Here is a 25,719-nt window from a genome sequence, read left to right on the forward strand (position 1 = left end):
GAAAAGGACCAGCATGTGTGATTGGATGAGTCGGGTGACAGCTGTGTGTAATATAACTATACATTCGCTGGCGTAACAGCCCATTTTTTTCGACAGTGACACTATTTCCGGTTTCTGTAACAGAAATAAAATCAGCGCAAGAAAGGAGCTAAATTAGGTAGTTTGACATGGAAGTGTGAAAAAACACACAATAAAGAAAATATAACGCATAAAAAACGCATACCTTATAAACTAAAGAGTGCAAGCGTGTCTCTAAAGGTGACCGTGTGCGTTTATTTTGAAAGTTAAAACCGGAAGTGTACTTTCCTTGGCTGTAGAAACACAGCAGGCGGTCAGGCGTGTTAGAGTCACTGTCAGAAAGCACTTGGATTAAAAGCAAGGCAAGAGTTTGTGACAAACGCGCTTAAAAAACACAAAAAACCAGCCGAAACAACGCCGGGTTAAGCCGCAGGTCCGTCGGCCGCTGCTGGGATGGTTGTCCGGTGTGGGCTGTAACTGCGGCGGCTCTGAAGGTGAGAAGCTCCACTCCGACCAATACAAGCCTGCCACCCCCTTTTCCCCTTTATGCTGCCATTTATTCATTCATTCTCCTGCTGGAACAGGTGTACGGCAGCATGGCAATTTTAAACAGTTATCCCAACGAGCCAACCGTGTTAGTGTAGTGGTGCAGCTGCTGAATGAAACAGTTGTTAAAGCTGTTCAGCTTAAAATGGATTCAGCGGGTTTGGTTGGCCGTGGTCAAGGAAGCTAAACTGAAATATTGATGGCAACTGGTGCTACAGATGGAGTCCTTCGAGTTTAGTAAATACTCCTAAGGGCGTGTGTATATAGCTGTATCCATCCACCCTTCCTTCCATCCACCCATCCATCCTCAGCTCCGGCGGATGCTGCTGCCTGTCACGCTAAAGCCTGATTTATGGTTCCGCGTTAAATCGACGCAGAGACTACGCCGTACGGTGCGCGTCGCCGCGTACCTTCGCCGTAGGCTCTGCGTTGGTGTAACGCGTAACCATAAATCAGCCTTAATGAGAGCTGACGGCGCTCCTCTGCTGCACAGCCTCGTCCCGCCACGGCACCTTCACAGGCTTTTAATTTGGTAGGGCAGGTTTTACCTACCATAAATGACTGATGCAAACACATTTTTGTGGAAATTAGTACCAGACAGGGATATTTTTGTAGCTTGAAGTGTTGACCAGGAATTATAGTTTCAGATTCAGATTCAGACGACTTTATTAATCCCTTTGGGAGGTTCCCTCGGAGAAATTGACATCCCCATCTCACACACACACTTGTCATTTACAAATCAAACACCCCAAAAGCCAAACACCCATATAAAGATAAGAAAATTAAAAATAAAAGTAAAAGGTAGAAACAAAAATAGAAAGTGCAGTGCCATAAAAATAATTATAAGGATAGAAAAGTGTTATATTGCACAAGGTTATTGCAAAGTTAGTGCTGTTGTAAGTTTTTCAAGCTTTGTTTTTTTTTTCCAAGCATATTTAGTTTTTTTCTGTAGTGCAGCATATATTTAACATTTTATTGTCCACTGTGTATCACATTATGATGCACAGGATTCCTTCAGGAGGGTACACTTTTTAATATCATTCTTCAGATGTACCAGAGCCTCGACTGTCTTCTCAGATTTCCAGTGAATCACACTCAGTTTCCTCATAACGTTCACAGATGGTAGAGAATGAACAAGAGCTTTGTCTTTCAGGGGGTTTTTTTTGTGGTTGGTTCCTTTTGAGCCTCCCCTGCCGTGTTGGTGTACAGCGCAGATAAAGAGAAAAGGGCTGGTTGGCATCAGTTCAACTATTCAAATGACTGTGTGACAGCTTAATTAATGCTGCCCTGAAGGCGAGAAGTTGAGACCCTGGAAGTCTGGGACTGCTACTTTTTAAAAAAGAATTTTGTCAGTCACTTAATTAAAAAGTTAGTAAAAACTGTTGTAAATGGGTTGAAGTGGAACTGGAGGGAGTCTAGGAGGCTGTTTCATGAGTCATTTGATAAAAGGTCAGTGAAGAGGGGCAACATGTGAGCACAGTGAGGTGTTGACGACATTAAAGATGAAGTGAGAAGAGAGCTTGTCTTATCAGAGACTCTGAAAATGAAACTGACCTGGGTCACCCTGCAGCAACAAGCGGACCAAAATAACCCCTGCATGGTCGTGAATATGTGAACCAGTTTTCCATGTTCAGGATCCAGATTTGTTGCTGTTGACTGTGTGAGGATATCTTGCAGGAATGGAGTATGTGTTTCAGATACAGTGTTCACTGTTTTCTTGGAAGCTGCTTTCTTTGGTGGTATTTGAAGCAGGAGTCAGATTAGATAGTAAAACACTCAGCGTTAGCAAATTCTTTAAGAGACAAGAGTATTGTTGTGGTGCTTTAATCATATAATTCAATGTTTTTCAACTATTTAAAGCAGGAACTTATGAAAGACGGTAATGTGCTGCTTTAACAGGGACAGTATATAAACAATGTTGACCAGGAAAAACCTGTGGATGTTTGTTATCTTGGTTGTTGATTTTTATGCTTGTGATTGAACGAAACAAAGATTAACTAACTAACTGTACAAAACCTGAATTCTGTTTTAAACCAGGTAAGGAAAGTTCCTACTTCAATTATTAAACATCACATAATTTAAAAGTCATTGAAGTTGGTGCAGAAGAATCATTTAAGTTACTTCAGTAATTAAAAATGTCAAATCTGTTTTTATTCCAGCGTGTTGCTTCAACAGTTTGCCAGTTTTATCTGGTGTAAAATGGTTTTACACTCACTACGTTTTAATTTTGGACAAACCTTGGTGGAGTTGTGATTATGATGGACATATTTTCAGGTTTGGTCATTTGATGTAAATAATTGTTAATCCTTTCATTGTAAGGTAACGCTTTGTTAGAAATACCTTGTTCTCTATTTCTTTGGAATCGAAGACATTTCACTAAGAAGTCATCAAATTGTTTCAACGTTTAAGTTAAATGACCATACGTCCACTTTAACTTCGGTGAGCTTCTTTTTTGCAGCTGCACAAGTCACTACAAGTTAGTTAGGCAGCTTAGATAAAAATATAACCAACAAGTTAGTTAGTGAGCTGACTCAAGTATCACCAACTAAGCAACTGACTGAAGTCTAGTTTAATATTTAACCACATTTTATTCATATTTCTGATAAAAAACCAACAGTCCAACTGCCAAAGCTAATATTTACTTGTTATAATATTAAAGGCTGAGTTCCTACAAGATAAACCAGCTATTTTACACTCGTTTAAAAATCCTTCATTTATCTGCAACAGACTGACGGGATAAAGTTTAACTGTGGTTTTTAATATGTGTGCAGTGTAGTTATAAACCTAATGTTAACTTGTGAAAATGAAAGGTCGTGTATCTGACTTAGAATCTTCTTTTTGATAATGCTCACTATCAGAAGTTGGGGTTTTTAGCATCAGTCTTCTAACTTAAAATATTTATGTTGCTCTTGTCTTTTTATTACATTGAATAAATGACAAAGTGAGACTAACTGGAACAGTTGTGGCTCCAGATTACTGAAATCAGCAGCTGCTTTCTCCAAGATGTTTTGTACAATTTTCAATTTCCAATCAAAAGAAAACCACAGTTTAACTTTTTTTTTTAACATTATTTGAGGTCAAATGATGGCCCACAGTCTCTTTTCTCTAAAGTCAGGCCCGGATTTTCGTGCCAGCACACTTCCTGCTTGAGGAAGACGGGTGCCCGCTTAATCAAGCGGAGGTAAACATGCCCCCTGAGGAAAAAGGAGGGAACATTCCTGAGATAGAGCAGGGAGCATGTGTCAGTGTTGGGCTGACATGAAAACTAGGTTACGCTTGTGCAGTGGATCCAAGAGTAGAGGCAAATGCAACAAAGCCGAGTGGGGGGGTGGGGGACCCCTAAACTCAAACAGGTGATGGAACAGAAGCTGAAGAAGAAGTAAGGCTTTGATTGATGTTTTCGCTCAGCCTGGAGACTTTGCAGAGAAGAAAGTCTGCAACTTTCAGCATCAAAAGAGCTCCTCTGCTTTTCGCCTGACGTGACGCTTGTTTCATCACGCTGAGCTCTCTTTCTGAAGCAGACAGTTTAAGCGCCGCCGGTGTGACACGCTGATCTCCGACATCTGTTGGCTCCCGATAACCGCTTGCAATTTCACACGGATGTAGTAGATGGTGTTTGTACAGTGTCTCACACACACCAATGTATTTATGTGCTGTTTGCAGAAGGTGGGTCATGTTTGGTCACACACGGGTAGCGTGTACAGCGACGCGGTGGCCGTGATAGTAGGTGCAGGTGCACGGCGCGGAGAAATGCTGAACAAGTAAAGAGGAGAGGGGATCCTCGGGTGGAGTGCTGCAGTGAGGACACTGCAGTGGATGCTAGCACAGATGTGACACAGGAGGTGAAGGGTGGATGCGTGCAGCTTTAGAATAAAGTTATGTCGCTTTGTCCTTTAAATGTGGTCCATGGTCTTCTTTTTTTTAATATCCTTCCTTTGGTCCGTTCCTCTTCAGACTCTCATACAACATCTGCCATCTGCTGCCTAACAGTCCCTTTTTTCCCGTCTTTCCTCTGACCTCCATATTCAGAGGATGGGCTCAGTGTCTCGTTGCCTGAGGAGATGTCTCTGGGTCGGCTCCTACGGCGCGCCTCCTCCAAGGCCTCCGACCTCCTGACCTTCAACCCCGGGGCGGGGGGCTCATCGCTACGCTCGGGTCTGGACGGCGAGATCATCTTCTCCAAAAATAATGTCTGCGTGCACCCCGCGGAGCCCCTGCCCGGCCTCGCTGAGCATCACCCAGGTTTGGCTGGACCCGTGCGGTTTCAAAATGCAAGATTCAGGCCCGCAGGAACGGGTTTCCCTTAAGATTGTTTGCTTTTAGGACTAATATTGACCGTAGGAGTTATTGACTCTGCTTGTAGGACTACGGTGTATATATACAGGACTGTCTCAGAAAATTCGAATATTGTGATTTTCTGTAATGCAATTGCAAAAACAAAAATGTCATACATTCTGGATTCATTACAAATCAACTGAAATATTGCAAGCCTTTTATTATTTTAATATTGCTGATCATGGCTTACAGTTTAAGAAAACTCAAATATCCTATCTCAAAAAATTTGAATATTCTGGGAATCTTAATCTTAAAGGGAAAGTTCGGTTTTTACAACCTGGACCTTATTTCTGGCATTTTTTATGGTCGTAAACTCACCCAGGCAAGTTTGGTGTCATTTGGAGTCCTTCGGAAGATATTTTTTTTGCGAGCCGCTTCTCCATATAATGGTAGCGCATGAGGGCACAGCGGGACACAGACGATGCAGCGTCTAAATAACACATGATTGCCGCGAAACTCTTCATTTATTTTATGAATCACTAGATCTGCTTCCAGGACCTGTTGTCTACATCCGGGGCGCTGTGTGTAACAAATAAATCAGTTTGTAAACAAGACCTCTGAACTCATGACGCGCACTCTGTCCTCCGTTCAGTGAGCTCTTCAGCCGTATACTCTGGCTCAAAACGGTAAGGACGTCCATCATATTCAAAGTCGTCATCCACAACCTCAGAATTTGACAAATATTCAGACATGTTTCAAATAACTAACAGTAAACTAACAGTAGTGAACTCCAGCTGTACACACAGCTGTGTCTGGGATGCGCACACAGAGATGACGTCATGAGTTCAGAGGTCTTGTTTACAAACTGATTTATTTGTTACACACACAGCCCCGGATGTAGACAACAGGTCCTGGAAGCAGATCTAGTGATTCATAAAAGAAATGAAAGAGTTTTGCGGCAATCATGTGTTATTTAGACGCTGCATCGTCTGTGTCCCGCTCACTACCGTTATATGGAAAAGCGGCTCGCACAAAACTCCTAATATCTTCCGAAGGACTCCAAATGACACCAAACTTGCCTGGGTGAGTATACGACCATAAAAAATGCCAGAAATAAGGTCCAGGTTGTAAAAAAACTAACTTTCCCTTTAAACTGTAAGCCATAATCAGCAATATTAAAATAATAAAAGGCTTGCAATATTTCAGTTGATTTGTAATGAATCCAGAATGTATGACATTTTTGTTTTTTTAATTGCATTACAAAAAATAAAGAACTTTATCACAATATTCTAATTTTCTGAGACAGTCCTGTATACGTATCTCACGTGGCTGATTCCAGCTAACAGGAAAAGCCATTTTAGTGAGCAAAGAGGCCAGTCAGACACTCCAAATGAGATGTATATAATTTTTATTCCCCTTAGGGTTATTATGGATTAGAAAACATATAAAATTGAATATGTTAACTAAAGAGTGAACTATTATCCTCGCAGGCCAGTTTTTGTCAGATTCAAAACTGCAGCGATACACAGATGGCAACATTTCTTTCTACCCTGTACATTCAGGACATTTGACTGATTTTGGTGCGTTCTGTTATGTGACAAAGAGCCTGATTTAGTGTGGCAACCAAAGCTTTGTAGACTAAGTGCAAATCTGTCTCTATTAGCATCATAACACTGAACTGGTGCAGCTTTTGAAGGTAGCTCTGTGGTTCTGTTAAAAATAATCACTACGATGCGTCTTCTGTAAAAGTGGCTGAGACACCGGGAAGATGAAGCAAATTGGAGGGTGGAGGTGGGGGGTAGGTCTTTGTCACATCAGGCCGCAACATCTGGCCTTCTGCTGCCTGTCCTTCCTCGCTTTCTGCCCACTTGCCTTTCCCGCTCCCAGGGTCACTGCAGGGCCCACGCAGGCCGGAGCCTGTCCCGGGCATCGTTGGCGTTCAAATTGCCAGTGAACCCAACATCCATGAATTTAGACTCTGGGAGGAAACCAGGGGAGCCAAAGAAAACCCACACAGTTTGCAAAAAGGTTGAATACATGTGAGAGTAAATGTAAACCTGTAAAAGGAACAGAAACATGTAGTTTGGTCTGTAGATGCCGGATGTGCACTTTTCTCTCGTCCACATTATATGTAGTATTTCTTTCTCTTTATTTTTTTTTTTCTAACTTAAACTACTGAAAATAGTTGTTTTTTTTCTTTACCTTTTGTGTGCTTGCTTTATCAGTCATGTGAGACTCTAGCTGTTTTTTAACTGTTGCTTGCAGGAATGTAACAGCGTTTCCTTATTGCCTCACGTCTTATCTTTGTTTTTTTTTACCTGTGTGTTTCTCAGGTTTATAACTCGCCGTTCAGGTTTCTCCATGCTCTTAACTCTTCTCAGATTACGAGAGAACCTTAAAGGTTGCAACCACCCAGTGTCAAATATGTTTTGTGATTTCCACTTACATTACCAAGTTATCCCCATCTGATATCTTTTTACTGAAACAGTGACTTTGTTGCCCCCTGCAGGCTACCTGTGTGTGCACGTGGAGAAGGACGAGAGCCTGGGCACCACTCTGATCCTGACCTGGGTGCCCAACTCCCGCATCCAGAAGCAGGATGAGGAGGCCATGCGATACATCACTCCAGAGAGCTCTCCCGTGCGCAGGAATGCCCGCCGCCGAAACCGACGGTACAGGAAGACATGTCTTAAAATGTTTCTGTTCTTTCCAAAATGTGTTAATCAGGTTAGAACCCATTGATGATGTTCAGCCAACCGTCACTTCCAGGCCACACTCCCGTCCCCCAGCTGCCCAGGAGGAGGAAGAGGATGAGGAGAGGAACATCAACTGCAGCAGCTCCACGGAGAGCCAGAGCGTGGTGCTAGAAGCCCCGGCGGATCCCTCGTCGCACCCTCAGCAGCTTCCCTCCACTGGGGAGGAGGGCGACGAGGGCTCCTGCGAGCTGTCGGACGAGGTGAGCCGGGACAGCACCATGGGCTCGGACTCGGACACCTTCTCCTCCCCGTTCTGCCTGTCCCCCGTCAGCGAGGCCCTGTGTGAGAGCAGCGGCTCCGTCTTCCTGGACAGCGAAAGCAGGTCAGTGAGAGAGTTGACAGCCAATTAATGAATTATTTCCAGTTTTTTTTGGTTTTGTCTTTCATTTTTAGTCTAATCACCAAACTGGGTTGGCGTGCTGTTTTCAGTGAACTTCTCTTTTTCTACAGTTGGAAACAAAAAATTAGCTGAAAATGTATCTCACACAATTGTGAGATAGTTTTATGACAAACACACGTTAACAGTAACTATTAACTCGGCTGGGCCTCGGCAGGCATCTTTTATATCCTACCTTTTCAGTGGGTCATCAAAGTGCATGTTTTGTATCATTTTACTCTTTTTAGGAGAAATTGAAGCAGTAGTTTTAAATGCCTTTGTTTCACCCGCACCACAAATGTGTGAACATGGTGTGTGAATGTGAACACATCATGATGGGCAGACTGCACACCAGGGGATTTCCAAATCCTAGTTTATTTTAAAAAACACTGGACACCACGGACATAAGGACAGCATCATCTGATATTAGTATTGAGATCCTACAAATGTGCATCCGACAGTTCAGCCAGACTGCAAGACCACACTCCTCACACCTGTAATACTTGTGCAGTATAAAATCAGCCTTTGAGACCTTCGTCTGTGGGTCTTCATGGCCAGTTGACTTATGACTTATTGCCTGTGTCATGTAAAAAAAAAAAGATGTTTTCAAATGAGTTCCTTACATCATCTTTTAAAAATGACACATACCTGATATTTGCATACCTCATTATTCTTAAACTTCTGCTGAGGTGGTCCCTGGTCCCTCATCCCCACACCCCCACCGGCTCTGAAAGGAGCACAGCTCCAGACAACCAGGGAGGGAAGGCCGACCCACTAGAACCAAGGGGCGACCCAAGAACGCCACAGGCATGACAGGGTGCCCCATCTACACCAGCATCCTGGGATCTTTATCTCCCTGACCAGACTGACTTGAGCCTGACGGGGACAGGAGCGATGTTGTGATCACCGTGGCTGGCAGCTCCACCCGGCGCCGCTCCAGACCCGCCCCACAGGCCAGCCGCCACAGAGGGACGCGCCCACAAGGATTAGGCATATTTTAAAGGGGAGAGCTGTTTGAACTTGCGTTCGCATTATTCGCCACCGTTGCATTTTCAAGGATGTCTGACTCGCATTAAACGGAAAAAGATTTGTCTGCTTAGGCAGCAGATGCAACTGCACATGTCCGATTCATATCTAGCTACGTCCACATATAAATTAGGCCTGAAACCGATCTGAAAATATCTGAATCCATTTGCTTTTTTTTTTTTTTTTTTTTACAGATATTTCCGTTTGATCTGTCGTGCAGGATGTAAAAAGAAATCTGAATTGAGTCACTTGAGATAATGCAACTTCAGACACTTCCAGACAATACCATCACCTTGTCATCAAGGTCATTATAGATCATCATCATCCTATAAACAAACTGTAAACTCTATTGACTAAGGTTGTTTTTCACCGTCTGCATGGTGGTGTGCCTCCACGGCCTCGGTGCTCAGCAGATGACGGTATATCATTTCCAAACTGTGTTCACAAGTGTTTTCACTACAGCCCAAACGCTGCACCAGAGCCGGTCAGTCAATATCTGAGTCAGCAGAGCTTTGGGTTTCCATGACAACTGGTCTAAAGGACATGGCTTAAAAGGATAGTGACACAAACACCTTGGATTTTGCCCCACAGTGTGCCGTTGTTTTTTTCAACATTGTTTGTACCACTCTAGGCAAACAATTCAGTTTTTAAGTGAATCTCGACTGCAGCTCGGGGATTTGTCTGTGAATTTTAAGTGTTTTCTTTTGCCATATTTGTTTATATGCTCCCTCACCACCCACAAAGCCCTACCCAGATGCCTACAGAAGCCTTTTCAGCTCAAATATGTGGAGTATGGCCGGTAGTTGGGACAAATCAAGGTCGCAGAGCTTTCCCACCAGCAAGACTGCACAAGATGGCTGGCCCGAGACCACGTCATCAAAGAGGTCTCAGTACGGCTGTTTTGGTGTGCAGCAGACTGAGGTTGCTGTTTCACACTGACCCAGGTGAAACGCACTCGCGCTTCCAGTTTCCTTTTTAGTGCCAGTGTGAAAATGCCTTTTTAGAGGTTGATGGATAAAGTATGGATGGATGCATGCGGCTTGTAGTGTTTTTAGTGGTCAACAAGAGCAGAATGTATGAATACAATCCATGCAATATATTTATGAAGTAGTAAAATGCTGCATCTGTGGAAGCTGCCTCCACTTTGTTGTTTCCATTTTATGGGGCCAGAGCTGTGTATGGAGAATGGGATTATTATTTTTTTTAACTTACAAGATGGGCAGCTTGCAACTGGTGAGGCAATCACTGAATGTGACAGTGTTCAGTTAGAAAATCCCAAAGAATCGCTCATCCTGCCTTCAACTGATTGATTGGGACATGCACAAATTGTATGTTTAACCCAAATCTCATTTAAATTATATAAAAATGACCAGATTTTGTAATCTATGCAACATTTATAACGGACCACTAGACTAGGAATGTACATGCTGATGACCCCACCGCACCAGATCATGGTGGCCTCCTGCAGGAGGGCCCCCCCTTATGATCCTGGTCCTGCTCAAGGTTTCTTCCCTCCTCAAGGGGAGTTTTTCCTTGCCACTGTTTGGCTTAAGGTTTTTCTCCCACTAGGGGAGTTTTTACCTGCCATTATTTGTTATGTTTATGTAATAATTCCTCGGGGGTCACATTCTTGGTCTATGGAAAGCACCTAGAGACAACTTCTGTTGTAATGGACACTATATAAATAAAATTGAATTGAATCATGTAATGAAACATAGTAAGACGTTTAATTTTAGTAATAATCCTTTGTGCTCGGTATTAATCTCTATCCATGGCATGCAAGTATTATGAGGCATATGCAAACATTTAAAATATACACCTATGATGCAGCAACAAGGTACTTTTTAATCCAGGAATACAGTACACATCTCCCTGAAGAGCCAAAAGGGCAAACATGAAAACAGAAACATAATCTAATAGAGGTGACACACTTTTTGACAACAGATCCCAGTGATGAGCCTGTTTAATATCTTAAATCCAATTTAAAGCCATTCGTTTTAATTTGGATTTGAATAATCATGTGTCATGAATTTATCAGGAGTAATTCTCTGGAATTGAATTATCTGTTTCCCTTTCATTTACCTTGAGTTGCTGTTTTATTACAAAGCAAGCGTTGTCAGTAATTATTTTGATGATATTAGTCTGAGTGGAACTGATCGTGATTTCATTTGTGTTTGTGTCCGCGAGCTACATCACTCTCTGGAGGAGAAAGGGTTTGACTGCTTCCTATCTGTCAGGAAAAAATACACAAAGTCTTTGAATTATTGAGTGATTTGATGTACAATCTAACGGTAACACAGATGCTTATTTGTTAAATCTACGGCATTATTTCTCAAGGTGCATTCCAGTTGCCCTAAACTACCAGCAGGTGGAGCCAGAGAGAAAAGAATTGATGGCGTGTCGGGGGATTTACAGTCTGCGGCCACGTGGTGGCGCAGCACTCTGCAGCTGAAGGTCTTGTGGGAGGGACATTTGGTAGAATAGTACAGCAGGGGGCATGAAAAATGTGTTCATTTATTTAAAGTGGCACCCATTCCGGTTCATTTGAAAATATCACTTCCCCCCCTCCAAAAAAAAAGCCTCAAAACGCACAAACTTGAAAACCTATATGCTTCCACATGCTGCTCTCTAATCAAGGACACCATCTGGACAGCAACCGTGTTGCTGTTCGGACCTCAGAGCCGTTCGATTTTATGATTCCCTCCATGGTTGTTTCCTCACACAGTTATTTGGCCTGACATGTTGCCCAGAATGTGTAAGTCTGTCAGTGTGTCTGTGTCAGGGGGAGTGAGTCAGAGTGTGTATGCATGTGTGTGTTTTTAAGTGTTTTTAACCACTCTTCAGACCCCGGCTCACTGTAAGTGCAGTCAGTGTGTGACTTGGCATCTTTCTATGCCTCACAGCTTCTGACCTTTACTCTGTCCCTCCCTTCCTCACCGTTCGTCTCACTTTGGCACTCGTATCTGTTTTTTTGCTTTTTTTAATTTGTCTTTTTCCCCCTCTTCTTTTGGATTCCCCTCTGTCCCCTATCTGTCAGTTCCTACCACTCCTTTTATTTTACATCTTTGCTCATTCTCACATTTTTTTTGTTCTCCCTTGTATCTTTCAGTGTTGCCCACCTCTCAGATACCCACCTCCCTCCCTCCCCTTAGCCCCCTTTCCCCTTCTCTTCCTAAAGTCTGTGTGAAGCCCTTTGATTCTCAGTGCTCCCAGGGTTGTTGTGCTGGGCTGAATGTCAGCTCTCCGGATTAGAGGACTGAGGAGAGCGGTGCAGCAGCCAAAACCCTGGAACCCACTCAATCTCTCTTTCTCTCTCGCTTGCTTTAATTGACACTGTTAAGGGGCCAGGAACTGGAAACATGTCACTTGGAATCATTCAAAGAGAAAGAACCGCGTATGGGAACGCCAGAGCGGATGAAAAGGGGACAGAAAGAGGAGAGTGGTGGGAGAGTGGCAAAGAAGAGGAATCCACAGAAATGTCTGTCGAGCTTCTTGACGAGTTTCTTTAAAGTTTAGCTGTAGTTTATGGAAGTGTCAGCATGTACTGCCTCCTGAGGCTTTACTTGTTTAGACTGAGCATGTGATTATGGCTCAGAATGGTGGTTTTCAATGTTTTTTTTTTGTTTTTTTGTTTTTTTCTTGTGATGCCTTTAGACAAAAGCAAGTTCTGCTTACTGCGACTCATCTAAAGTGCAGGAGTAAAAAACAATCAACAAATGAACAATTTTTGTCAGAACACTGTTTTAAAAAAGCATTTATGCCCAATTGGATAATTTCATCTTTATTTTTTCTGTAAAATGATAATAATTAGAAACAGAAGAAGTCTGACTTCCATATGTAGCGTTTCAAGATAATTGTCATATTTTTATGACTTGCAAACAATAATAACATAACATCAGGGTGTTTACCAAGCTCGGGGCTGCAGTGACCACCGGGTTGCTGTGAACTCCTCTCGTTGATTAGCTGAAGGACCTGGAAGTCCCGGGAGGTCTGAAACTCTTGGTTGTGGTTCTCAAGGTGACCTGGCAGCGCTTCCCTCTGGGGTAAGCCTCATGTATGTGAAGGGAAGTGTTATGAAGGGCCTGGGGGTACTTTGATCTCACCCTGGCCTAGTGGGACGTGCCAGATACCGTGGCCCGACCTGATCAACAGCTTGTTTACACTTGTACAGTTTGTGTAGTGTGGCTGCTGCCTAATACCTGGATGGAATCAGGCTGCAGCCGTTGACAGATGTTTTTAATAGCATCTTGAACTCACGCTGTAACACTATACTGCAAGTGATCCATGCTTAAGTGTAAAAATCAAGTGCTTACTCACTCAACCCTTTGATTTGTTTTTGTGCTTTTGCGTGCCGCAAACTTGCAGGAAAGAATGAAGTCAAAACCTTGTGTGCCTTGTAAACACTCCCAACTTAACAGTCACTGGAGAAATGGAAAAAAAAAGAAAAAGAAGTCCCTGTTTTTAACTTTCTTACCAGATCTGCTCTGCTTCTCTCCCATTCTCCGGCGAACCCCTCGGCTGTCTGGTTTGCGGTGTAATGCATGAGACAGGGCGCAGTAAATCACCGGATAGCATAAGGAAGCTATGCAGCCTGGATCGATCAACCTTGTTATTTTCTCATCTGCTAACAGGGAAATGATCAGACGGACATGACGGATTCAGGGTGTCAAATATCCAGTCTCTCTCTCTCCACAGCAGCAACCGCCTTCACCTGTTGAAAATAGTAAATAATTATATATAAGATTGTACGAAATGTTCAGCACCTTCAGTCAAACAGGAGTGAGGCTGAGAAATAAAGTGCTCTGATTGAACGGTGTCTGGTTTAAAATGTATGTATTTATTGATCTGAACTGTATTCTGTAGCAACTAATGAGCACAAAACTTCATTTAAATGTCTAGGTCTTAAATGTCAGTGGGTTTAGTGCATTCCTTATTTCCCAGCTTTAGCACGCCTGGAGACGTGTTAAAGATTGCATTATGGTCATTAGCTATGGTCCATTGCCTTGTGTGTGTGTGTGTGTGTGTGTGTGTGTTTGTGTGTGTTTGCAAGAGAGAAAAAAATGAAGCTTCACTCCAAGTTAAAGATTGTTACATCTGCTGAATTTGAAGCATGTTTACTGTGTTGCATGCGTGTGTTAGGACAGTTTTGTCCATTTTCTGTGTTTCCCCTTTACATATATATATATATGTAGTGTGTGTGTGTGTGTGTGTGTGTGTGCTTGTGTGTCTCCTGCAGCGGAGCAGCCCTCACAGCTCAGGTTTCATTGCTGGGAACAACATGTCTGCATTGGGGGAATGACAGAGGAAATTGGACGACAGACAGTGTAATTTGTGTGCGTCCAGATTTCCTCGTGGATGTGTGTGGGCAGAGCTGCAGATTTGTCAGCACAATTATTATCTGTATTAATTATTCATGTTCCACATTAAGGAACAGCTCTGAGTCTGAGGCATTTAAAAGAAAAAAGGGGTGTGTTCTTTTTTTTTTGCATAACAAGAATAAATAAGTTCTGAAGTCTCACTGCTTTAATATAGAGAAAACATAACAGTTGATTGGACACTTTTTTTTTTTTTTTTGTAGAGAGTTTTGTGAGGAGTCCATGAACCACTCGGTCAGCTCGGCATCAAGTCTGGACAGCCACGCCCCCTCTGAGAGCAGCGGCCAGTCTCAGGGAACGCGGTGGGAAGAGCAGCAGAAGCTGCTGGCTCTGGAGCAGTTGTGCGGAGTTTTCAGGGTGGACTTGGGTCACATGAGGTCGCTGAGACTCTTCTTCAGGTCAGCAGAGGGTCAACACAGTCTGAGAGATGTCGTAAAAGGCTGGCTTTGCCCTCTGCCCCCTCCCAGAAGTGATTTTTTTTCCTTGTCTTTGTCATTGTTTCGTTGCAGTGATGAGGCATGCACCAGTGGCCAGCTGGTGATAGCTAGCAGAGAGAGTCAGTATAAGATCCTCCACTTCCATCACGCTGGCCTGGACAAGCTGGCTGAGGTCTTCCAACAGTGGAAGTGCTGCAGAGAAACTCAGCTGAAAGACCAGGTCCGGTTACAGGTTTCACAGTCCAGCATGGCTTGTAGTTTGATTGCGAAAGGATGGAAATTTTTGCCCTTTCTGCCTCAGTTTGTTTTCATGTCGATTCTCTGCCAGCATTTTTTTTTTTTTTTTTTTGCTTACTCAGTTTGGCTTTTTGGTTTCTCCTTTCCCATCTTCCCCTCTAACCATCAGGTGTCAGATGAGAAGTCTTGCATGCAGTTCTCCATCCAGAGGTCGACCCTGCCATCAGCCGAGACCCATCCAGAGGAGAAGCTGTATCGACGGCTGGATGTCACCACCTGGCTGCGCCACCTCAATCACAGCGGGCAGGTGGAGGAAGAGTATAAGCTGCGGAAGGTACCGTATGTCCAAGGGTGTGTGTGTCTGTGTGTTTTTAGGAAAAACTAATGGGTCAGATTCACATCTGGCTCACACGCTGTTATCCATACAGCCAAGTTTCAGATTTTCACGCATTTTTCTCTGAATCACTTGCACCCCAAGTCATTTTGAAAGTCAACTCCACTGTTTCTAGCTTTCAGTTTCAGTCAGCACCTCTCGGTCTAAACGCTGGGGTTAACTTTGCCCCTGTGAGTCATCCGACTGCTCTGGTATTGACTCAGCTTATGGTTCACCGTCTATTCAAAATGACTAAGAGTCCGTTAGACCGCGACCAAGACATTTCCTCAGTAAACACGCAAGTGCAGAAAGAACAGGGCGCCGTTTTTGTTTTGAACCGTGTTTGTTTGCCTTTTGCAGCGTTTAGCAACACGTATGAATATAATGCCTCCACTGTAGTTCAGTGAGCGGACATGCGAGTGCTGAGTGTGTCACTGCATCTCTGCATGACTTGTTTGCATGAATACTGCAATTTGTTCTCAAAGTCCAGGAACACCCCCTTTGCACTCATCGTATTTGTTCACTTCCCATTCCCCACCAGGCCATCTTTTTCGGCGGTATTGACCCATCCATCCGGGGTGAGGTGTGGCCTTTCCTGCTGCACTACTACAGCTACGACTCCACCTCTCAAGAGAGGGAGGCCTGGAGGCTGGAGAAGCGCACTCACTACTACGAGATCCAGCAACGGAGGTGGGCTACAGAGGGATGCTTGTTTTTGTGTCAGAAGATGTCCTGGCTGGAGATAACAACCGTGTCACATCATCTTTTTTCGTTGCTTTCCACTTTGTTTAAAAGGTCTGAGCGACGGCGGTACGCTCCACTCTGTCGAACAGCAGATAATCTATCACGCGGTCGCAGTGTCGGCTGCCAAATGCTCAGTCAGTCAAACATTAAACCATATGTGAGTCTGCTGTGGCTTCTCATCGCAGGCGCTGAGCAATCAATAGACACAATCAGGAAAGTGTTAAGGGGAGGTGCCGGGTGTGATATAAAAGGTCTCTGGAGAAAAAACATGTCAACGCTTATCAGATCATTCTCTCTAGTCGGGGAGAGGGGGGGGCACAGCTTTGGTATGCGCGGACAAGTACACGCACACACGTCACACACATAAGTAGATCCTCGAGTCTTTATTTATCTCCACCCTACCATCATAAGGGTTAAGCGTGCACATACTTTCACACGTCCCGCCGCTCTCTCCGGAATGAATATGATAATTGGACAGGTTTCATAAACACACCAGAAGGTCTTATCAAAGGAAGGCAATTAGAGTCCTTGTTCTGACTCTGATGTGGATTCCTTTCAAAGACCCTTCAACGGCAGCAGCCTCCGGGGCCACTAGTTGATCATTAGGAGCAAGGATACATGTCTGCGGTTTTGCTGCCTGTCCCCTAACCTCGTGTCCTTCTGACGATGATAACGAAGCAGATGCAAAGGAGGAATGCAGCTGCAATGATTAAAAGGGTTATTGAGCAGCAAAAACAAAAGAACAATTGGATGAGTATTGAAATGTCCACCGACAAGCTGACCTGAATGTGTGACAGCGAAAGGGCAGAATTTAGAGAGCTACATTGATTTTATAAAGCAGAAAATGTGCACGTGTTATTTCTCAGGTAATCCATGAAGCTTCACAGTTTTCATTATTCTTAGACTTGTTATTATTTATCTAAACTTGTCATGTCACATGTGGCATTTTTAATATGAGCAACACACCTTACATGGCAGGCTGATACACCATATATGTACAGAGAAAATATCAAATGTAGCCAGAGTTCAAGGTGACTTCAAATACTTTATTAAAAATAATTTTCTTGCTAAGAACAAAGAAATAAAATAGTTTTGATTGTTGGATAAAATAAACTAGTTCGGATTCATTATCTTTTGATTGATTAGTGGCCTTTGAGTTCCTGGTGATGCATAGTGATTGTGTCTCCTGACTGTAGCATGGGGACATATTTTGTCCACCCGTCTTTAGTAGATTAAATGTATTTGTATGTACTTGCTTTTGATTTTAAAGCAGAGATCTTTGCATCCAACATGCCAACCATTAAAAGGCTCCAGTTGAGTCTATAGCTGAGTAATGTAACGAGGGCAAGTTAATCCAAACGATCAAGACTTTGACTTTTAGTTTATTCAGACTTTACTTTTGGACAAATGTTGGGCATGTCCAGGCCTGCTCTGCTAGAGAAAAGTCCATCCTCAAAGACATGTTGACAGTTGGATGAAACCCACGTCTCCTGTCCATGATTTGTCTTGTAACTGCATCAGCGACCGTTTGGGAACATCTTCAGCACGCAGACTTCTATCTATGCATGTGTGGGAGATAAATTTAATGAGAGCTTTATTTTTCTACTGTAATCTATCTCCAATTCATCCCAAAATGTTCTGTGGGTTTTAATATTAATTCACATGAAGAAAAGAAAACTACTGAAACATAAAATGATGAAAACATGTTCTCCTGGAACGCCCTCCAGAGATGGAGAACCATCGAAGGGCAGCTGGGGAGAGTCCGGCGACACAAACACACGGCGCTCCAGCTAAACAGTTGCGTGGCGTTGCATCAGGTGTGTGCGCGGTATTCCTGGTGGGGCCACGTGAAAAACAAATGGTGTTAATTAAATCCCCTCTGCTTGTTAGGACTTGAATACATTAGTGCCACAGTCGGAGTACATAGTTAATGTAGTCCCTAACAACTGAAGGCACGGATGAAGGTTTTAGGCTTGTGGTTTTAGCCTCAGAGGAGCCATTGAGTCCACTGTTTCACCCCCCCTGTATTTTTCTGCATTTCCAGCTGGCTGTTAGGAATTTACACATGAGTCACATTCCTACTAGTTTCATGCATGTTATGCTAATTACTGAAGGAGAAGAAAACGTATCCCACTCTTTAATATATCATAACTCCCAGATTCTTTATTTTATTGTGACTAAGAAGAGTTCAGCCTTTTTTTCCCCCTCATTTTTCTGATCCTGTTTCTGCTTCATGTGTCTGATTTTGTCAGATTGTCCATGAGTCCTGAGGAGCACAGCGAGTTCTGGAGGAAGGTCCAGTTCACGGTGGATAAAGACGTGGTCAGAACTGATCGCAGTAACCACTTCTTTAGAGGAGAGAACAATCCCAACGTGGAGATTATGAGGTCAGAACACATCTTTTCCTTTTTCTTTTTTTTTTCTTCATTTGCTTTGATTTCTCTTCCGCTACCTCCTCTCGGGCCGTCCTCATCATTCCCCCTCCTCAGCTTCAACGCGCAGCCGTACCTACAGTATTAATTTCATATTCTGAACCCAGGGGGGAGTCACAAATGAGTTTCATGCTTTATTGACTCTGACTAAGCCGTGCGAGCACTTTTGATGCATACTCAGAGCTAATGGCTCTCTAAACGAGGAATGAGAGGATTTAAATAGCATATTAGTTTAGCGACTCTCATCGAGGCTCGTCGTATTTGTCTTGGAATTACGTCTCATATCGTGTCTGCGGCACACATGTCCAAAAGCAGGGCACTTATCTCACATCCGTTCCTGATATGTCACAGATATGTTTGTCTGGTATGTTCAGTTTGAGCTGAAGATGCCGCCAGCCTCATGTTGCAGTTTCCAAACGGCATCCTATTTGAAACAATATACTGTCCTCTGGGCTTTTCTTTTGTTTATACTATATTTACTAATGCATGAAGACTGCCAGGGAAGTTTTCATCAAAGTGTTGCTTTGGAAAAAAAAAGGAAGAAGAAAAAGATCATTAATTAGCTCCCTGGTTACCGGAGGAGTTGCATAGCAACTGCTAAAGCAGATTGTTGTGTTTTTCTGGGCATTGCCAGCAAAGCTGAAATACGTGTTGGCTCGTTCAGAGTTCTGGGGTGGGACCGCGTGGTTGTAATCTATAGTGGCCTTATTAAAGATTATCAAAAGAAGTGAAATGTTTGATTCTGTATCGGTACCTCACAAGTGCAGTCATGTTTTTTTGTGTTTTGTGTGTGTTCTTCGTTTTCCTGCTGAGCTGTTACAACAGCACTAAGATGTTCGTGGTTGTTTTTGCTCCAGGCGAATTCTGCTCAACTATGCAGTGTTTAATCCTGACATGGGTTACTGCCAGGGCATGTCCGACCTGGTGGCCCCACTGCTCACCGAGATCCAGGATGAAAGTGACACCTTTTGGTGCTTTGTTGGACTAATGGAGAACACCATCTTCATCAGCTCCCCGCGGGATGAAGACATGGAGCGGCAGCTGGTAGGAGGTTTTACCGTGTCTCTTCTAGTTAGGCAGATGACGCATCAGCGTTAGTGCGCTGAAGTAAACGACGGTCCGACATTCATACCTCCTTAGTGCTGGAATTTGCCAGCTTTGTGACTCTGACAGTGCCTTCCAATAAAGATGTATGGATAGTTCACTGGTTCACATCTTTATTATTTGGGTCTAATCAGTTACATTTGCACAAACTTTATTTTTCTCATTCTGTACTTTTGCTGGAGTAACTTTTTTCACCTTTTCTCTTGAATACACTGTATACTGTAAGACATATGCCTTTCAAAGGTCCAGTCTTCTGTGAAGGGTTAGCTTGGTACATGAAGAAACACCAGCAAGTTAGGGAAAGACATTCACCAAGACACAAGCTCTACACCACAGACAGTCCTTGTATTTGAGTATTTGACTTATTTTTTCTTTAATGAAGATCTGAACAAATCATTGCACAAACACTTGCATCGTTCATTTCTTCCCTCGGATAATTTTCAAATTATCAGCTCATGTTTTGCACCTGCTTATGCTTCATTTCCCACGTGTTTTTGTTGAGGCTCCCCGTGACCTATCAGTCTTTAAGTGTGAACGCCAAAAGACTTGTAGTGTAGTATTAAAGTGGCATAAGCAGACCTTTCTCATGCAATCAGGTGTGTAACAACCTGAAGGAAACAACCTAAATGTGTAAGTAGGTAATGCAGACACAATCAGAACTCCTTTTGTGTGAAATAATATTTGCCAAGCATGCAGTGACCATGAGTGATAGCCTTTCTGAATGTGCCTGAGAAGGGTTTCATTGGTAACGCAGACGATCCAGTCCAGAATACTGGAATAACTCAACAACACATGTACAAACCTAAGCAATTCAGCCAACTAAAAATGTCTAGGGATTAGCAGAATCCAAGACAATGTGCTGTTCTATTGCAGATGTACCTGCGGGAGCTCCTGCGTCTCATGCTACCGCGCTTCCACCAGCACCTGACCAGACTCGGGGAGGACGGCCTCCAGCTGCTCTTCTGCCATCGATGGATTCTGCTTTGCTTTAAAAGAGAGTTCCCCGACACCGAGGCTCTGCGCATGTGGGAGGCCTGCTGGGCACACTATCAGGTCCGGCCGAAGTCCAAATGCTCTTTTGCAAGTTTTACAAGATAGAATGAATAACTTTGTTATCCACTGTATTTGTGCATGAAGGTGTTTGTTGCTACTTTTTAAGACGGTTCTGAGATTATTCTGCATTGATGCAGTAATTAATATTATTTCTAACAAAAAAAGTGCAGGTTTTTTTCTTTTATAGCCTGTCACTACAGGTTGTTGCATTTCCACTAAAGTACTGTGACAGGTTCTCTTAATCTTGAAGGGATTCATTTGCTTAATTCAGCAATTTTTAAGTCCCTTGTTTTTCAAAGACCAACAGGTTTAAGTGATAGTCTGTAAAATGGATTTAAAATCAGTAGTAATGAGGTATGGTTTGTTTTGAGCGTTACTTTGGTTCAAGTCTCTATCGGGCCCCAGTAAACTGTGTCGTGTTCCCTGTGAACCCAGTGTGCTTTAAACCTCGCCTGCTGTGACCGAGTCAAATGTCAGTGTCTTCATACCATCTGTTCAGGCTCTGGTAGATTTTCAGATTTTCAGCTACAGGTGGTGATAAACGAGATAAAACGACTGTTTGTGTTTGTTTGTGTGTGTGTTTGTGTGTGTTTGTGTGTGAGAAACCCTGATGCAGACGGTTGAATGTCTTTTACCAGATGGCCTATAAACAAGAATTTGTGATTGGTATCAGTTTTTTCTGTGAAGAGCTGTTATCATGTAACACAGCTGATTGTTCCCCACTCCTGTCCTCCAACATGTTACACACACGATTCTGAAATGAAAGAAGTCATTTATGTGAGTGGGAACATAAGTAGAAAATAAACAATGCAGCGGGCATTAATCAAGATGTGATGAATATTAAAGTAGCAGTATATTAGATTAACCCGAGTAGACGGATTGCAGATCCAGTTCTAAATGTCTCTCTATATGAGAAAGCTCAAAATACAATTTAAAGTCTTCATTTTATTGTTCACCAAGTAAAAGGATGATAAACTCTTAGTTTTCTATTGTAATCTTTCAGTTTTCCCATAGCTTTCATTTTCTGTGTCACATAAACGTTTTTTCCTTTTTCATTGTTCGCTGCGGTAAAGAGTAACCAAATACAGAGAACTGCAAATGTGTAGTTATTGAAATGTTTGCATCTTCCTGCATTTGTCTTCTGCCTTTGACCCGTCTCTGCTTCTTTGCAGACTGATTACTTCCACTTGTTCCTGTGCGTGGCCATCATTGTTCTCTACGGCGAGGACGTGACGGAGCAGCAGCTCGCCACAGACCAAATGTTGCTCCACTTCAGCAATCTGTCCATGCACATGAACGGAGAACTGGTGCTACGAAAGGTATCGCCACTACTTTTCATGGCTTTATACCATGTAGTTACTCTGTGCCTCTACAGAGTGGAGTATTAATTACCCTGCTGCAACAAAGCAACTGATGTACACAGTAAACTGCCCACAGAGGCCTGGAGGTGTTTAGTGGGATCTGCCGGCTCCTGCAGAGGATCTAGGATCTGCTTCTCTGCTATTGTCTGTGCGTGCGTCTTCATGTTTACGGAGGGGTTAGTGCTGCTGCAACCAGAGACAGCGAGTGTCCCCCCCCATTGTTGTCTGAAATGCAGTGTTTGGTGTTGTGAGAGCAGACAGAGCGACTTTTGAGCTGTAGCATGCAACACTGACCTTGACAGTCCTTTATCTTTTAGCCAGGAGACAGGGCTATTGATTTACTTTAATGTTTCCATGTGCTATGTTTGCATTCACTTTCGCCCTGTTGTTCCAGGCCCGCAGTCTTCTCTACCAGTTCCGCCTCCTCCCCAGGATCCCGTGCAGCCTCCACGACCTCTGTAAACTGTGCGGCCCGGGGATGTGGGACAGCCGCTACATTCCCACTGTGGAGTGCTCAGGCGAACACCCGGACTGTCAGAGCTGCCCCTATGGAGGCACGTCCACCCCAGAGCCCTCCACCCCCTCCCCTTCGTCCTCTCCAAACGTCACCCCCACACCTCCACTGGTCGGCAAGAGAGGCTGCAAAAAGCGTGACATCTTCACCTTCCGGAAACAGTCTTGAGGTGGATGTAATGAAGAGATTTCACTCATTTCGGTTCACATTAGCGCTGCAAATGTTTGGATCCATCGGTTGGATTTCTAAACCGTTTGCCGTCCCTGAAATCCTGATTCCACTCTCCTTCTTTTCTAGTTTTAATGAGGATTTTTGTCACCTTATCTTATCATGTGGTGCGATGTTGAGCACTGCCTTACCAGAATGTTGTTTCCAGCGTTCGGTGTCGCATGAAACTGCGATGAGGATGGTTCGCTGTTGGACAGATCAGATGTCGAGGGGCTGCCTTCCTCTCCGAGCAGAACGGGCGATCACCGAGCGCCGTGTCGGTCTGGGGTTCTTCAGGTTCTTCAGGTTCAACGCCGGTGCTACTGCTGCTGCTGGCTTGGCATTCTTCCATGAGCTCTGTGGGCAGAGGGTCACATCAGGGTCCGAGTCAACTGAGGTGAATTCCTGCAGACTCTGATGCAGGGTCCAAAAAATAGAGAAAAAAAGACCCAAAGAAACTGGAGATTCCTTCACAGTACTTGACCTTGAACTTTTAGAAATGATCCTGTGTTCTCACAAAGGAGCATTTGTGTGAATATCAAGTTATATGCGCATATCTCAAGTCTGAGCAGAAACTTTTTGACAAGAAAAACCCAAAACATACCTAACCTCAAGAGTTAGAATGAACTCGTTTTCTGTCTTGTTTTTATTTCATTTTTCAAGGAGCGAATGTTTGCGTTTATATCTGCAGTTACAAATATTTAGCAATACAATATTCTTGCATGAGCAGTTCTTTCCATATAGAGGGCACAACGTATTCGTTGCTGGAGAATATTTCAGTCCGAAACCGAAGTGTTAATGTGATAAATACAACATAACAGGGCTCCTCATAACTCTTGATTGTATGATGTAAACAAACATCTTCCTAATTCTCATTTAAATTGTCCTTCCCTGAAGAAAGGAGGAGAGAACTGTTTAGATCAAACACACATAATTATGTTGGGAAAAGGAGTTTCTTTATAGTTTTTTTTTTGCAGGGGGGGTTTCACATTTTACCAATGTAAAATATCACATCTCTGAGGTATCACATGAAAAGGCGTGTCGCCAAAGACGGCTTGGCTTGTGTCCTTCTCTGTGTAAAATCACATTTCTGGGCAATTATCAGCACATTGTTGCTGTAAATTTTCCTTCCAGGACTCTTTATCTTTACACTTTCACTTTCAATGAATGACACGCTCGAAACAAAGAATCAGTCCACATGAATGTATGTTTTTTTTATTTTTATTTATTTTTTTTTCAATTTTGTTTTTTTAAAAACTTCTCAATGGCATCGCTACAATGAAACTCAGATATTTCTGTGGGTGTTCAGACAGAATTTATGTCTAAACATCTGGTGAGTCTTTGAAGGCCTCATGGCCATTCATCTTGAAGAGAATCTGCAACGAAAGTAGAAAATCCTTTCAGGCTTCATAAGGGGATAAACGGTATCAGGATGTTACCTCGAGTCTGCTCAGACTCCCCCTGAGACGTTTTGAGTGACACCCCCAGGTTAATAACATCTGCAAAAGGCTGCTAAAATGTAATGCTGATTCCTTCAGTCGGCCTTCCACCAATCTTCGTACGAGATATCTAAAACCACTCTCCCCTATCAGTTTTCATGAAGTGCTTCAGATGGAGTCTGTGTTGAAATGAGCACGACGGGGAACTATCCTGCGTGTGTGGGTGTGGGTTTGTTCAATCTCATGGATTTAATGACATTAAAATCACATCGTTTACACAGACACTACAAGCCACACCCTTTTTAAAGGGGCTGTTGTGAATTGTGGTCACGAATGTACAATGTTGCTGTTGAGCTCTACGACATGTTCATGTATTACTGTGCACATCACAGAAAAGAACTTATTCTTATGACTGATATTAATAAAAACTACAGTATGAACCGCAGAGTCGTACCTCCTTGAAACACTTGATGGAAACGTAGTGCAACACACGCAATCACAACGCCTACTCTTTTATTCTCTGTTAACATCAATATTTAATACTTCTAATACTGTACATGGATCCCCATTACTAAATAGTAGTATACATGTAAAAAGGGTTGAGAATTAACTTGAAGTGCCTAACTATAGTATATCATGTAATAAATAAACGGTTTCATATCAAACCCAGTCAAAGAATTTGAAATGTCTAAATGTCATCAAAGTACAAAAAAAGAATAATTTGAGATTTTGTGTCTAACTTTAATGAACAACAATAAGGCTCGCAAGAATTTGTGTGTGTGTGTGTGTGTGTGTGTGTGTGTGTGTGTGTGTGTGTGTGTGGATATATAAATGATAAACCTTTTTAAAAGGGATAATTTTATTGCAAGTAATTATATTGAGGGTCTTATTTTAAATGTAATTTGTGTATGTGTGTATATATATATATATATATATTTCATAAAATGGGTCTGTTTTCCGGGAATTATGGCTGATATGGTTTAAAATGCTATTTAAAAAAAAAGAAATCCTACTTTTGTAGATCAATACTAAAGATTTTGAAATCCCTGTTTATTTCATCATGTTATTTCACCAAAACTGCCTTTCTGGGATGATTGCATGAAGCGCATCAGTCTTATACATGATGTAATCACATTAACTTCCCACAAAGAAGCATGGTGGGGGCTGTATCATGCTGTGGGCCTGGTTTGCTGAAATAACAAGATTACCACGATTTTTACTGTGATGTGTTAACTGATTACATCATCCTGGGTCCTGGTCCAAATCCCTCCAAAACCTTTGAAAGGAGCTGAGAACTGTCATTTCAAAGAAGGCCTTGAACACACCATTAGGTCCAAAGGTATTTGGATAATGACATCACCCCCCCTTACTCTAGATGTGGATTACTATGTGATCCACCCTGTCGGCTTTAATTGAAGAGCTTTAACAAAAAACCTAGCTTTTACC

At 42.9% G+C, this 25,719-nt stretch overlaps 1 protein-coding gene across 3 annotated transcripts; it reads left to right on the forward strand.

The window, feature by feature from the left end:
* The first annotated feature begins 318 nt into the window (after positions 1-318).
* On the forward strand, positions 319-24,712 carry tbc1d16 (TBC1 domain family, member 16). Of its 3 annotated transcripts, XM_061711663.1 has the most exons (14): positions 3,554-3,943; positions 4,228-4,406; positions 4,594-4,806; positions 7,349-7,511; positions 7,609-7,917; positions 14,576-14,770; positions 14,882-15,029; positions 15,216-15,380; positions 15,961-16,109; positions 18,416-18,550; positions 19,453-19,639; positions 20,573-20,752; positions 21,925-22,071; positions 22,508-24,712. In XM_061711663.1, exons 3-14 carry the CDS (start codon positions 4,626-4,628, stop codon positions 22,793-22,795), a joined length of 2,247 nt encoding a protein of 748 aa, XP_061567647.1. In that variant the 5' UTR covers positions 3,554-3,943; positions 4,228-4,406; positions 4,594-4,625; the 3' UTR covers positions 22,796-24,712. The 3 variants fall into 3 exon arrangements, with proteins under 3 accessions (XP_061567646.1, XP_061567648.1, XP_061567647.1); XM_061711662.1 differs by lacking the exons at positions 3,554-3,943; positions 4,228-4,406 and adding an exon at positions 319-512; XM_061711664.1 differs by lacking the exons at positions 3,554-3,943; positions 4,228-4,406 and adding an exon at positions 2,022-2,248.
* The last annotated feature ends 1,007 nt before the right edge of the window (positions 24,713-25,719 follow it).

The sequence above is a fragment of the Cololabis saira genome, chromosome 21, assembly GCF_033807715.1.
Source record: "Cololabis saira isolate AMF1-May2022 chromosome 21, fColSai1.1, whole genome shotgun sequence".
Classification (NCBI taxonomy): Eukaryota; Metazoa; Chordata; class Actinopteri; order Beloniformes; family Belonidae; genus Cololabis; species Cololabis saira.